The following is a 13,150-nucleotide window of genomic DNA, read 5'->3' as shown; positions in this document are numbered from 1 at the left end:
CAGTCAAACAGATGTCCTTGAATCAGAATTACTTTAAGAAGTCAAGGGTACTTGAACAGATTAGGAAGCTTCTATAATCTTTTCAAAATAGCACTTTAAAGACACATCCCAAGTTGCTACAAATTGAGTGTGAATTCCCTTTTTAAAATCTCAAGTTTTGAAACACAAATAAGATTCCATGTTGCCACCAATGACATAATGGTCAAAGGGCACCATATAGCCATTTCTGATTTCCAGTCATTTTATTCATGGCAGGAAATACAAAGAAGATAAATAATATTTCATATCAATAATAATACTTAGTAACACATGATAAAATAAATGTTTTTCTCCTTCTCCTTCACACTGCATCCTAGCTGTGGTTCAAGACCCATGTTTCTGTTGCAAACACAAGAATGGAAAATGTAAGGGTGAAAAGTGACTAACAGCCCAGTCCTGAGCTGCCTAGTGTCTGGGGCTGCTATGGCGCCAAAAATGGCTACTGTGGCATCCTCAGTGTGCCAGGCTACCTCTGGCGGCACCTTGGGGAAAGAGGACATTTGTCCCCTTTCCCCAGGTAAGGAAAAAAGCCCTGCAATGGGGCTACTTGACTCTGTAGTGGCTCTTTAGCTGGCACAGAGGAAAAACATCTCGTGTCAGGCCACAAAGCCCAACACGGGACTCTGGATCTGGCAGAGCAGAGCTCCGCTGGTATCACCCTCCTCCCACCCCGCTCCCTCCCCCATCACACCGCTTCCCCACCTTCCCCCACCTCAGAACACATACCCTCGCCTCCCCCCACAACCCCACTTACCTTCCCGCTGCCCAGCGCTTCGCATGGAGCGCCTAGAGGCGGACTCCTGGCCTCCTACTTGTGCTGACCCAGTGCGGACTTGCACCGAACCAGTGCCTGCACTGGCCCCACATTAATAGTCGCAGGCATGCCTTATGGCATTTTGCAACAGTGTGTGCCAGTGGTGAGCTGGTGCACATTCATCTGGATTGGGCCCTAAAAGAGCAAATGCTGGGGGGGGGGGCGCGGAATGAACAGGTGGAGGATTAAGAAACCCTTCTCCTACCATTTCTTTCCTGCTAATTGTCCCTTCCAGCTTTGCAGTACAAATGTGGTAAGGCCAGATGTTTGCAAATATCAGTTGCCTGGTGCGTAGTTTTACCCTGAGGTGTAGGCTAAGTTCAGCAGTAATGCCATGTTTAAAACCATGTTTAAATCATGGTTGTTAGTAGCAAAAGATTTGGACTTGTGTGCTGCCTGCCCCCTTTCTTAAGGGGGGAAGACATTTTCTCCTTCCATTTCTGGTTTAAAATAAGCCATTGCCATTGCATTCATCCTGGCAAATGGTGGTTTGTTCTAACCATAATTTGTGAATATGCCAGAATATGAACTTAGAATCAAACCAGAACCAAGTCAGATACAAAATGACTCAAATAAAATACTTCTAAATTGCCAGTAAGAGCTCCATGATATTATGAAAACAATTGACAATAACCTGGAGATCTGAACATCATTGTGGTGGCAGCATCTCCTAATATACAGAAACAATGTTCACAAAAGGTAAAATCCTTTTTGCATTCATTGTTTTCAACGTAGCATTTGATTGCTGAGATACACCATGTGAAGTGAATTTAAAGTGATGGGAAAAATACAAATAATGATGTTGAGCAATAATTTTTAGAATTTTCTGACATTTATGACTACTGACTTGCTAAAATATTAAGAATGGCCGGTAAATATCAATGTTTGGTGAGTTCATGAGATGTGCACATATAATGCCCTTTCTGATATTTACATATTTAAAAAAGTACCCTCAATACAATGTGTTTAAATTCAGTTGATAACCCACATGAGATTTTAAGGAAAGGAAAGACACCTCCAGCAGAATTCATAATTCATCTAGATCTTTTGAACCCCATTCTAAGAAACATTATTAGAAGACTTTGTTTCTGCTGAACAGCTTCTTATGTTACATCCCAAGTTGCTTTCCAAATTCCACATAAGTTCTAAAAAGCAACTTATAATACCTTAAGGATGAAAGGTTAAACAAAAGTAAATAAAAGCACCAATGCAAGCAATCAGTCCCTTGGCTCAATAGCCTGGAGAGCCTTTATTTGCATTTATACTATTTCTGAAGCTTTACAGTGCAATTCTTTGCATACTTACTTGGAAGTAAGTCCTGCTGAGTTCAATGGGGCTTACTCCCAGGAAAGTGTGTACAGGATTGTAGCTTAAGGGCCCAACCCTAGATGATCACAGTGCCAGATCTGAGTTCCAGTGCTGGGTGTAACAAATATGCTGTAAGGCATGTCTGCAGTGCCCAGAGAGGATGGGCCTCTGGCGCTGGGACAGCACCAGTTGGCACTGAGCCTCAGCGCTGCAAAGAGGGTCAGCTGGCACTTCAGCAGTGCTGGCCAGCAATAAGAAGTATGGAGCGAGGGGGAAATGGGGAGTGGGAAGCAGGGCCAGGACCCAGCAGTTATGCCAGATCCTGGCCCCTTTCCCCAGACAGTGCAGAGCAGCTCCAGGTTGCTCGATTCTGCTCACCTCTGTGCCACTTCTTTAGGTGGCACAGATCCTAGTAGACCCATTTGGGCCACTGTAGCTCTCCCCAGGGTAAGGGGAATTTATTCCCTTTGCCTCAGATCTGAGCCTCAGTCAACCCAAAACCTGTGCTGGATATAGAGCAAGCCTGCCAGCCCGCTGTTCCAGTGCAAGTTAGGATTGCGCTGTAATAGTGTTAAAAGAAATTAATCAGTTGAAATCGAAGTTCTCTGGCTTGCCAATTTTGTGGGTCAGGTTTCTAGGTATCCAGGAGGAAATGATCAATCTAAAGATGCAAGGAAGAAAAGCTGTAAGTGAACTACTTGGAAATCTACAAAATAATGAGCAGTACAGCAATGCAATTTTAAAAGTTTACACCTGAAAGGCGAAATAAAAGACACGGCCTCAGGCAAAAAGATCTGAGTTGAAATTTATTTGTTCTATTACTTTTGCTCCAAAAACGTTTTTATTCTTGCTATGACTAATGGTCTAGGAGCTGTGATAATATTCTCTGCCCTGGAATGTGAATGATACATGGCTAAGAAGAAGGACCAGGAATTGGAAAAGAAACCCAGGGTAAACTGTAGAATGCTTGTAAGATCTACACTGACTACCTGTGCAATAAGAACTACTTGATTAAGGGCCCAATCCTAAGCTTTGTGCGCCGGCTCACTGCCGGCGCACACTGTCACAAACATGCCGTAAGGCACGTTTGCGCGCCCTAGTGCCGGTGCTCCACTAGTGCTAGCCCAGCACTGGCTGGCGCTGGGCTACCACCAGGCGAGCACCAGAGCTCTGCCACTCAGCAGTCAAGTGGACCACCAAGCAGTGGAGAGGTAGCTGGGGGGAGGTGGAGGCATTCCAGGAAAGGGGGGGGAGGTGGACGGAAGGTGGGGAGAAAGCGTGCTGGGGGGAGCGAGTGGGGCGGGAGGGAGGTGGGACAGGTGGAGCTTTGCTCCACCAGATCCAGAGCCTCAGTGTTGGGCTGGCCACCCGACATGGAGGCTCTTGATTCTACGCTGACCTTTGGGTCACCATACACTTGAGTAGCCCCATTGCAGGGCTACTCGGTTTACCAAAGGGAAGGGGACAAAAGTTCCCTTCTTCCAAGGAGCCGCCAGCAGCTGCCTGAAGCACGCAGGATGCAGTGGCAGCCATTTTTGGTGATGCTGCAGCCCTACGTGCCGGGAAGCCTGCCATTTCTGTCCAACATTGCATATATGCAACAGGGATCAAAGGCGTACACCTGTGGGCTGGGCAGAAATGGGTTAAATAAGGCAATTTTATCCGAAAATATTAAATGATGGTGAGAGGTCATGTAACAAAAAGCTAGTTCTGAAGAGGAAAAGTTAGAAAATGTTAAAATATATCATCAGAGAAAGTTAATAGAAAGCTTCTCCAAATGCTGCAATACATTTGACTTTTAACTGTACCACTGGTTGATGAAATGGTAATATATAAACATCAGAACTGAAAGACACCTTATTTGACTCTTCGCAGTAGTTTCCTTCAGCTTTGATGGCATGCGGCACAATGAGGTAGAACACCAACAGGCTCATCCCTAGCCCATATGGCACCTTTGTGTGAATTAGAAAATGCCCATTGTATGCATACTTTACTGCCTTTAAGTAAAAAGAAAATAGTATATCTCTCAATAATATATAGTATCTCAATTATGATAATAATACAAATACTAAATCTTGGGGGAGCTTAGCAAAGTGACTGGTGGGGAGTACATAAACAGAGCTCAGGTGGGTGCAGGTGGCGGAAGTTAGAAGTCATCTTGGGGAATTAGAAGCCATATGGGGGAGGTTGCCTTGGAATCTGGGATCCTCGTAGGAGACCAGCCACTCTCCCTAAGGGAGGTTTGGCAGAGAAGGGAGCTAGCAAAACTACAGAAAAACAGCCTCCCCCCATCCATGCCTTCCTGCCATAGGCAGTTGTTATACCATTCACCCAGCCCAGCATAAGAGAGTGTAGAGAGTACGTGAGCTTCTATACAGCCTACCCATCTCAGTTTCTCACCTCCTTCTGCATCCCAGGCTGCATACCAGGTGAAGGACAAGGTTGTGTGGATGCACACCATGTTAGCCTCCACAGGTGCCTACCTTATGTTTGTTTGTGCCACCACTCATGCTCTCTCTCCCCCTCTGCCTCATGGTGGTGTCATCTGGAACAAGGGACTTGCAGAACAGTCAGCATTGTCAACCCTTCTCAGTCCCAGTGGTGCCTGCTGGGCAAGTAGCAGCTGGCAATTCCCCAGTGAGTCTGCGCTGAGCCCGGCATGCCAAATGGCTGAGGTGACTGCCTAGCTCAGGGGTAGGCAAACCCCTGCCTGCAGGTCATTAGCAGCCCTCAGGGATCCTCAATCCAGCCCACAGGGAGTCCCCCAGTCTCCAATGAGCCTTTGCCGATTGGAGACGGTTGGAGCCTGTGCTGGCTGTGACTTCCGCAACCACCAGACGTGAGCTGCAGGCCAAGTTAGAACAAGGCCTCTTATAGTTTCCATGTGTTTTCTTTCCTTGGGCATTATTTTAACCCCCCCCCCCCCAATTGCCTCTGAACAACTTATGTCTTCATGTGCTCCTGGCTTGGTCTGTATGTTTTCAGTGTGCAAGAGGTGAGTGGCAAACAGTTCATAGTTCTCATGTGGTTCTAAATGCCTGTATTATAGTTCTCATGTGTATTATAAATACGCTCAGTAAAATTCATTCATTCATATAAGTTCTGTCTTGAATGTATTTATTTATGTAAATTTATTCAAATTTGAAATGTAAATTATCTTTTCCCAGCCCCTGACACAGTGTCAGAGAGATGATGTGGACCTCCCGCCAAAATGTTTGCCCAGCCCGGGCCTAGCACATGCTAGCAGCACTGCAACAGCAGATGCAATGACAGGTGAAGGATGGGCAGATTCTGGCCAGCTGGGATTGGTGCCCCCTTGAATGTGGCTTGAAACTGAGCGCCAGAGCTCCTCTTGGGATTAAATTTTGGCAGCTTCACTTCAGGAGGCTTGCACCCAGGCCTCAGTTTCAGGCTTCCTATGAATTTGGATGCCAAAGTCTTTTTCAGCGTGGGTCCTGTATAGTCAGCTTCAGCTCTACATATCCTACATGAGTCTGAAAATTGGAATTGCCTTCTGGAACTTAAAGTATGCTCAGGTAGCTCTGGTTCACATCATAAAAACCATTTCCCTTTTTTAAACTGATGTTCAGAGGCACAGTGAGGTAAATAGCTTTCCTCCTTTACTTTACTTTTATTTTCTAAAATACGAACTTATTTAATTTTTAAATATATAAAATAAAATTACAGTGAATTATGATGAAAGGAAATGATCAAGTCAAATGTCTTTTCTTTTGTTCCTCTTGTATTTCCTTTTACAGCAAATAGAATAACAAAATAAAGAAAAAACAGATAATTTTTTTCCCCTTTTCCTTCCTCACTCTGCCATGCCATACAGCAGAGCAAGGAACAACCAACAAATGAGAACTTTTTTAAAATAAGAACTAATAACTACTAACACTAATAAAACTAAAATCTGAAGTTTTTTCTTTTTTTGTCAAAGATGAGGGAGAGGCGGACAAGCTATTTCCTACGCGGTGCTGCTGTAAAGTCCTACTTGGACTTTGGGAACCCTGTATTTGCTGGGGAAGGAAGGGGGAGGGGGTAGCAACATGATCAGGATGATCGTGCTGTTGCCAGGCAGGGAGGGGTTTTTTCCACTTACCTGGGGATTGCTATGGCTCTCCAGAGCATCTGTGGAGCCTGAGGCTCCCTCTGCAGCCCTCCCCAAGGCTTCAAAGTAATGAAAAAAGAACCACTTCTTATTTTCACTGCAAGACCGGAAGTGGTTCCCCCCCCCCCATTTTTCAATACTTTGAAGAAGCTGAGAGGGCTGCAGAGGAGGTTGCAGGTTCCCCAGACCCTTCGGAGAGCCATAGTGACATGCAGGTAAGTGGAAAAACTCCCTCCTTACCTGGCAGCAACACAATTTTCCCTCCCTCCCTACCCAGCAGCAGTACGATCATCCCAATTGTGTTGCTGATGATTTCTGCCTTTAAGGGGAATGGCTCTTTCCCGGCCCCCCCTGGTGGGTCATGACCCACCAGTTTGGGAACCATTGCTCTAGAAGTTTCTGAGGTCTACCACATATGACGATGCAAAGACTACAAACAAGAAGCATAATCTATTTTAAGGACTGATCCAAGCTCACATGAGTCTGGGTTGACACCAAATGGTACATAATTCTTCATGAAAGAGTCTCTGTATTTCAAAGTTTAACTTCCATCCTTAAATACAAGGTGGGTTTATTGAAAGTACCAGTCTTTCACTGATGGGTCAGAGCTCTGAATGGCTGGAAGAATGTGCTGCCTCAAATTTATTGATAAGTCAATACTCATTAGAGGATGGACTGCTGGACTAAACAGGAACCAGTTCTAGCTGCTTGTCACTTGAGGAGATCTGGACATTAGTCACAGCCTGGCAATGAGTGGTTAACCCTCCTGGTAGGCAGGTATTTCTCACTGGCCACCAAACTCCACAAAGAGAGCTTTCAGTGCTGATTTTGTTATAACTGTAATGTTGCTATGGGCACTTCTGTCTGTTGGTTATCAAAGTTTGGATGGTTTAGCTTACATCACCTCTCTTTTCTCCTTGTAACTTCAATGAGGGCTGGCTGGCTGGCTGGTCCAAACAAATTTTCTGTTTCTGAAATTTTCTGGCACCAAGATCTGGGGTCCATATCACTAGGAGCATAGCAAATCAGACCACTGCAGCTCCTGAGAGACCTACACAAGCAACAAAAGAGAACCCCAAGGTATACTGAATTTCACCACCTGGCTGAGCTTCAGGGAGTCAACTGTGAATGTCTTCAGAGCAAGCTAAACTTTACAAGTAAATGTGTGTTATGCACCTACAGTGGCCATTTTGTGGAAGAAAAGCAGCTTTCAAAGGGGTCCATTTTAAGCCCAGAAATGGCAGGTGAAGAGAGGATTGTTATGCATTTCTCCACCAGCCATTATTCCACACATTATTGCACACTAAATCATCCTCCCCACTGCTGTGTTTCCCACTGTGGGGTTCCAAGCATATTTTTGCTTGCATCTGGAACCCCAGGGAGGAAAACACCTTCAGAAGGACAGTTTGCAGCACAAAGTCAGACAAAAATGAAAGGGTTAAATGTTTCCCTACCTGCCATTTCTTTGCTCAAAATGGTCCCTTTCCAAATCCACTTGTCTTCAGAATAAGCAGCTGTCAGGGCTACATTACATGCATTTGCAAATAAGGTGTAGTTTATCCCTTAGGCAACTTCAGAACTTCTCTATCCTCTGAAAGATGCTTATCACCATAGAATGCTGTGATAAATATTTTGGAATGATCCTCCCTGGGGAATGGAATATGCAATGCAAAGAAAAACCTTTGGCACACAGTGATGTTTGGTTTTCACGATTTTCACACCAAATGCATTTCCTTTTTACCCCTGAACAATTGTTATTCTCCCTAAGTTGTAACACAAAAATGTATATTTTTAAATGAAACAATGCAACTAAATGGTGCCAGGGCTACTTAAGATGAGATGGCATAACACAAAAACAGATCCCACTGGAAACTCTCAAGGTGCAGAGCGAACCTGGTTGCCACCCAGCTTCACAACAGAAACGAAATCTGTCAGCCTTGCCCCTCCTCATACTTCAGCGGTCATATTTTCAAATTTTCTTTAATTTTTAAAAATGCTGCATGAATATTAATGCATTTATCTGTTCATTCATTACTTTATCGAGCTGGTGTAGTGTAGTGGTTGGTATGTGAGCTGGTGTAGTGGGTAAGGCTATACACACTCACCTGGGAGTAAGCCCCTTTGACCTATAATGGGACTTGCTTCTGAGTAGACATGCACAGGATTGGGCTGTAAGAGATTGAGCTATGAATCGGGGACTACCCCAGTTCAAATCAGGCCTGTGCTATAAACTAATTAGGTGGCCGTAGGCATGCCACCCCTCTCAGCTTCTGAAATCCAGCTTCAGCAGGGGAATGGTAATACTTACAGCAGAGGTTTCCAAACTGCGGTGTTGTCATACCCCAGCCAGGGAAGCCCTGTCTCTGCTCCCTTAACGGATGGGGCAATGGTGAAGGTAGCAACATAATTGCCAGGACTGCGCTGCCTACAGAGAAGAAAGGGGAGGCTGTACTTACCAGGGGCAGCACCAGCCTCCTGGGGTGTACGGGGAGCAGACAGATGCCTCCCCAAGCCTCAGACTGTCTAAAAATACCAATCACAGAGTAAGTACAAAAAAAACCCTTTCATCCCTGCGTGATCCTGGCAATCATGTCGCTCCTCCACAAGGACTTACAGTGGTTTCCAAACTCCCAGAGAGTTTGGGAACTGTTGCCTTACAGAGTTGTGTTACGGATAATATCCATACATGTGAAGCACTCTGCATTCTCAAAAATTGCTATATAAATGCTATTATTTGCTAAGCTTAAAAATAAATGGTTTAAAAATAGTTTTCCTAAATGCAAGAGCGGTCCAGGGACGAAGAAATTTTCTTGGTGACATCACGGGAACCAGCCAATCAGCACAGCGCGTAACTGGCTCCTGTATGAAACTTGCAGATTTTTTTTTCAGGCTGAACATGGAGGGGAACATTTGTACTGAACGTGGTGAGGGAACTTCTGGAGCTGGCTTCCTTCTCTTATGTATGTTTTCACCCTTCGAGGATCTTATTCATGTAGGTGCTAATCCCACCTTAGTTTATCTTATTGACAGATATAACAAATATGTATGCAATTGGGCTAAGTGAGATTAAGCAAAACAAAGGGTAAATGAGAAAATAGAAGAGAAAAGGGACAAAAGATAATAAGTTTTAAATTGACATTCACACTGGTCTGCATTATAAGTGGTGTGGTGAAGGTAATCCAGCAGCCTGATCTGCAGCATCTGTAGTTAATAAGTTATTATATTAGAAATGCAATTAGTTACCTGATTTTCCCACCACCCTTTGGCAACCAACCAAAAATCAGGTCGTGACCCACAATTTGGGACATTGTGTGCCTCTGCATAATGTAGTGCACCAATAATTTATTTTATGGTATGTATCATTGCTTTCACTGGTTATAATGGGTATAAGTGCACAAACTCTGTGTTGGATTGTGGCCTTGATCCGTATGCAATTCAGCAGCAGTAAAACAGTAGACAGTCAAAGGAAATGCAAACCCTGCCAATTATGCCACCAGGTACATTTGAGCAGCTTCACAGTGCAATGTCAACAAGTTCACATAGCACTGTGACACAAATTCAATTTGGGATAAACTCTATCGCTCCTTCCTGTATCATTTTTCCTAGTGCCTGGCTAAGTACACTGGATTCATCTTGTAGCACTGACAGAATGCTTCTCTTAGGGATGCACATTAAAATGCTGGGATGATTAATTAGATTAAAATGCAGTAAATATGTACATGTAACAAACAATGTAGACATTCTATACTGAAGGGGGAAAAAAACACTGGAAAAGTTAATGTATTACAACTTTACATTTCATTTCAGCAAGTTAATTCAACTTTCGTTAATATAGGAAACTGTAAGATGGACCGACAGCCTGTTAGCATAATATTTGACTGCACTTTAGTCGTATTTCCTAATGATGTCGCAGATCCACTAATTCCACAAATTCAGCTGTTTTAAGCTCACCCGCTTATGTAGACGTTCTGCTTCCTCCTGATAGGCAGCCAGCTGTTGCTTCCATTGCTTCACGTTGGCAGTGGACTCGAGCAGAGCTGCCGTAAGCTTAGCGTTGTTACCCTTGAGTGTAGCGAGTTCTGCCTCCCAGTGTTTGCTGATTGCCGAACTAGGGAGAAAATTACAGCTGTCACTAGAGTGCAGAGAAATTACGGCATCACTGGGGTTTGCTTTGGTTTTTTGGCTTTCTAATTCACACCATGAGACTGTCTTCATGTTAATGGGGCTTGTTTTTGGAAATACATGTCTAAAAAGCTACAGATGAACAGCAGTTTGATGCCAGAACACCTTGTTTACAGGAGAGGTCCATAGACCTCTCCATAGTGGTAGACCTACATGCTTTGCATGCAGAAGGTTCAATTATAGTCATCTCTAATTAAAAGGATCTCAAGTTACAGGGCTAAGAAATACTTCTTTGAAGGACAAACCACATATGTCACATGTTAGGTATACTTGTAGAGGAGCATTTTTTTTTCTTTTTCAAAACAGTGTGGAGGGGATGATAATCCATACTGGGACTATGGCACAGGGACTATATCCTCACTGTGATTCCTATAAAGATCAGGTACTTTTTCCCCATGGTTTTTATTTGCCATGAAAAGGAAGTCAACTTTGATTCTGTATAAGGCAGCTTCATACATTCAAAATCCTTGAAAAAAGATTTAATAAGATTAATCTCTTAGTGAGGATATTTATTTACATATTTCTATCCTTTAAAAGAATATAAAAGCATAAAAACAAAGTAAAATAAAAAACAAATGCTACATTCTGTAATCAAAGTGACCAAATTACAACATTCCAGCAGCAGCAGACACAGCAACAGCACAGCTTCCCAATCCAAAAGCTTGACGGACCAGCAGCATCTTGATCACCCTTTTAAAAGCAAAGAGAGAGAGGGCCTCCTGAATTCTCTAAGGCAGCAGTTCCCAAAGTGTAGCACTTGTCAGGGCTTTGCAGGCCATCCATGTCCAGCAGAAAGACCACAGCTGGGTCCAGACAGCAGCAGGAGGTTCAGTGTGGCGGGCTGCAGTGTGCAAAAACCGTGTGCTGGAGGAAGTCCTCCCCCCTTCTTGATTCCTCTTACTGCTATTCTGAAAGTAAGTGGCAGGGACATCACTGTGTGACCTGTTTTGTATAATTGCCGCTTCCTTCCATGTTCCAAGGGTGTTGTAAGCCGGGTACATTTGAGAAGCACTGCTCTAACACGAGCAGTTTTACATCCGTAGGGGCTATCACAAAGAAGTCTCTGCTCTACAGGCACACCAGTTGAGACTTGTGAAGTGAAGGCACATGGAGCAGGGCCTCTACTGAAGATTAACGGATGGGTTGACAAAAGGCATATGCTGAGATATCCAAGGCCCCAACTGTGTAGGGCTTTGAAGATATCAAAGTATCTTGAACTGGGCCCAGAAACAGATGGGAAGCCAGTATAATTCTTGCAGGATAGAAGTTTTATGCTTTCCTCATGCAGCTCCCACCAGCCCTTTCAAGAGCATGTTGCAACAATCCAGTCAATATGTGACGAAAGCATGGGGGACTGTAGCCAGATTTGCTTTATTGAGGAAGGGACACCTGCCACATCAGCTGATACTACTGGCCGTGGCTGCCACCTGTTCCTCTAGGAGCAGAACACTCCTTCCTGGTTTCCTAAGAGGCAGCATGCAGTAATGATCGTGTCACTCAAAATAGGACTGTTGCCCTGCACTAAGTAGACACAATGGTGGCAGAAAAGCAAATTTGCTTTGCTGCTGCCACTGCCAATAGAGACCCTAAACTGGGATCTAGCTTGAGTTTGGTTGGATTCATCTTGCGTCTGCCTCCACAGTCACTCCTTTGGTTATCAAGCGTTTTCACTGCTCTTAGTTCCATGGAAAACCATGGAGCCTCATAAACTCCATCCAAGTAGAAGTGAAGATTTTGGAGAAACCAGGCTAATCTGCCTGGGTCATTTCCTCATTCTAGAGGAGAGCCAAGGCAGTGGTGTTGCCATGTGGGTTTCACCCCCCCACCGCACAACACCCCTCCTTACTGCATGACACCCCCATTCACAAAATAAGCAGCAGGTGCTGCTGGCAGCAGCAGGCCTGAAGTTGATGGTACCCAATGCACAGGCATGAAGTGCAGCACCCAGAAGTAGTTTAGTAGTGACATGATGACATCGGCGCATCATTGCACCACCGCCAATTGCTTCTAAAGTGCCCTGATCTGGAGCCAACTGGAAGCAAGGGCAAGCAGGAGGGCCCTTCCACTGCCGAACATGGCACAGAGCTCTGCTCAATGGAGACTTGAGTGGTGTGCTTGTCACGCCCCACACCCTGGAGTGTGGCACCCAGGGTGGTCAGCACCAGTCGTCGTTCCCCAGCAACGCCAATGGGCCAAGCCCTCAACAGAGCTTCCAAGTGGAAAATCTCTAAGAGTTTTCTAGAAACTGAAATGATCCATCTGCCTCCTGGCAAGGACCATCCTATGGTCTTCTACTTCTGAAGAGCTCAGAAACTGCAGGGAATCAAAACCCACCTGATCCATGACAAAAGAGTTGTCATAAACAGCTCTACCCACAGGTCACACTCATTCAGGACCTCCGCAAATACCAAGTCCAAGTATGCCCTGGCTAATATTGAGAGGCCCATGGCAGCAATTAAGTTCTGAGTTGCTTCTGTGAGAGGGGCCTCGGTGTGAAAGTTGAAATACATTCAAGATCACCCATCACTAGCTCACAGCCCAATCCTGAGCTCCCGTGGTATGTGGCTGCAGCGGCACCGAAAACAGCTGCCGCCGCATCCTGCACGCCAACGGCAACCAAGGGTGGCACCTTGGAAGAAGAGGACTTTTGTCCCCTTCTCCCGGGTAAGGGAAGTAGCCCCACAATGGGGCTACTT

The 13,150-nt window shown here is 44.9% G+C and overlaps 1 protein-coding gene across 1 annotated transcript in view; it reads right to left on the bottom strand.

The window, feature by feature from the left end:
- The window catches only part of HOMER1 (homer scaffold protein 1), a 108,892-nt gene that overhangs the window by 13,824 nt on the left and 81,918 nt on the right, over window positions 1-13,150 (bottom strand). The window contains exon 6 of the mRNA XM_066615332.1: window positions 10,224-10,380. Within this exon, the coding sequence (XP_066471429.1) occupies window positions 10,224-10,380 (157 nt within the window). The remainder of the gene's footprint in view (window positions 1-10,223; window positions 10,381-13,150) is intronic.

The sequence above is a fragment of the Tiliqua scincoides genome, chromosome 2 (genome assembly GCF_035046505.1).
Source record: "Tiliqua scincoides isolate rTilSci1 chromosome 2, rTilSci1.hap2, whole genome shotgun sequence".
Taxonomy (NCBI): Eukaryota; Metazoa; Chordata; class Lepidosauria; order Squamata; family Scincidae; genus Tiliqua; species Tiliqua scincoides.
The sequence above is the reverse complement of the archived record's forward strand: the minus strand, read 5'-3'. Positions and strand labels throughout refer to the sequence as shown.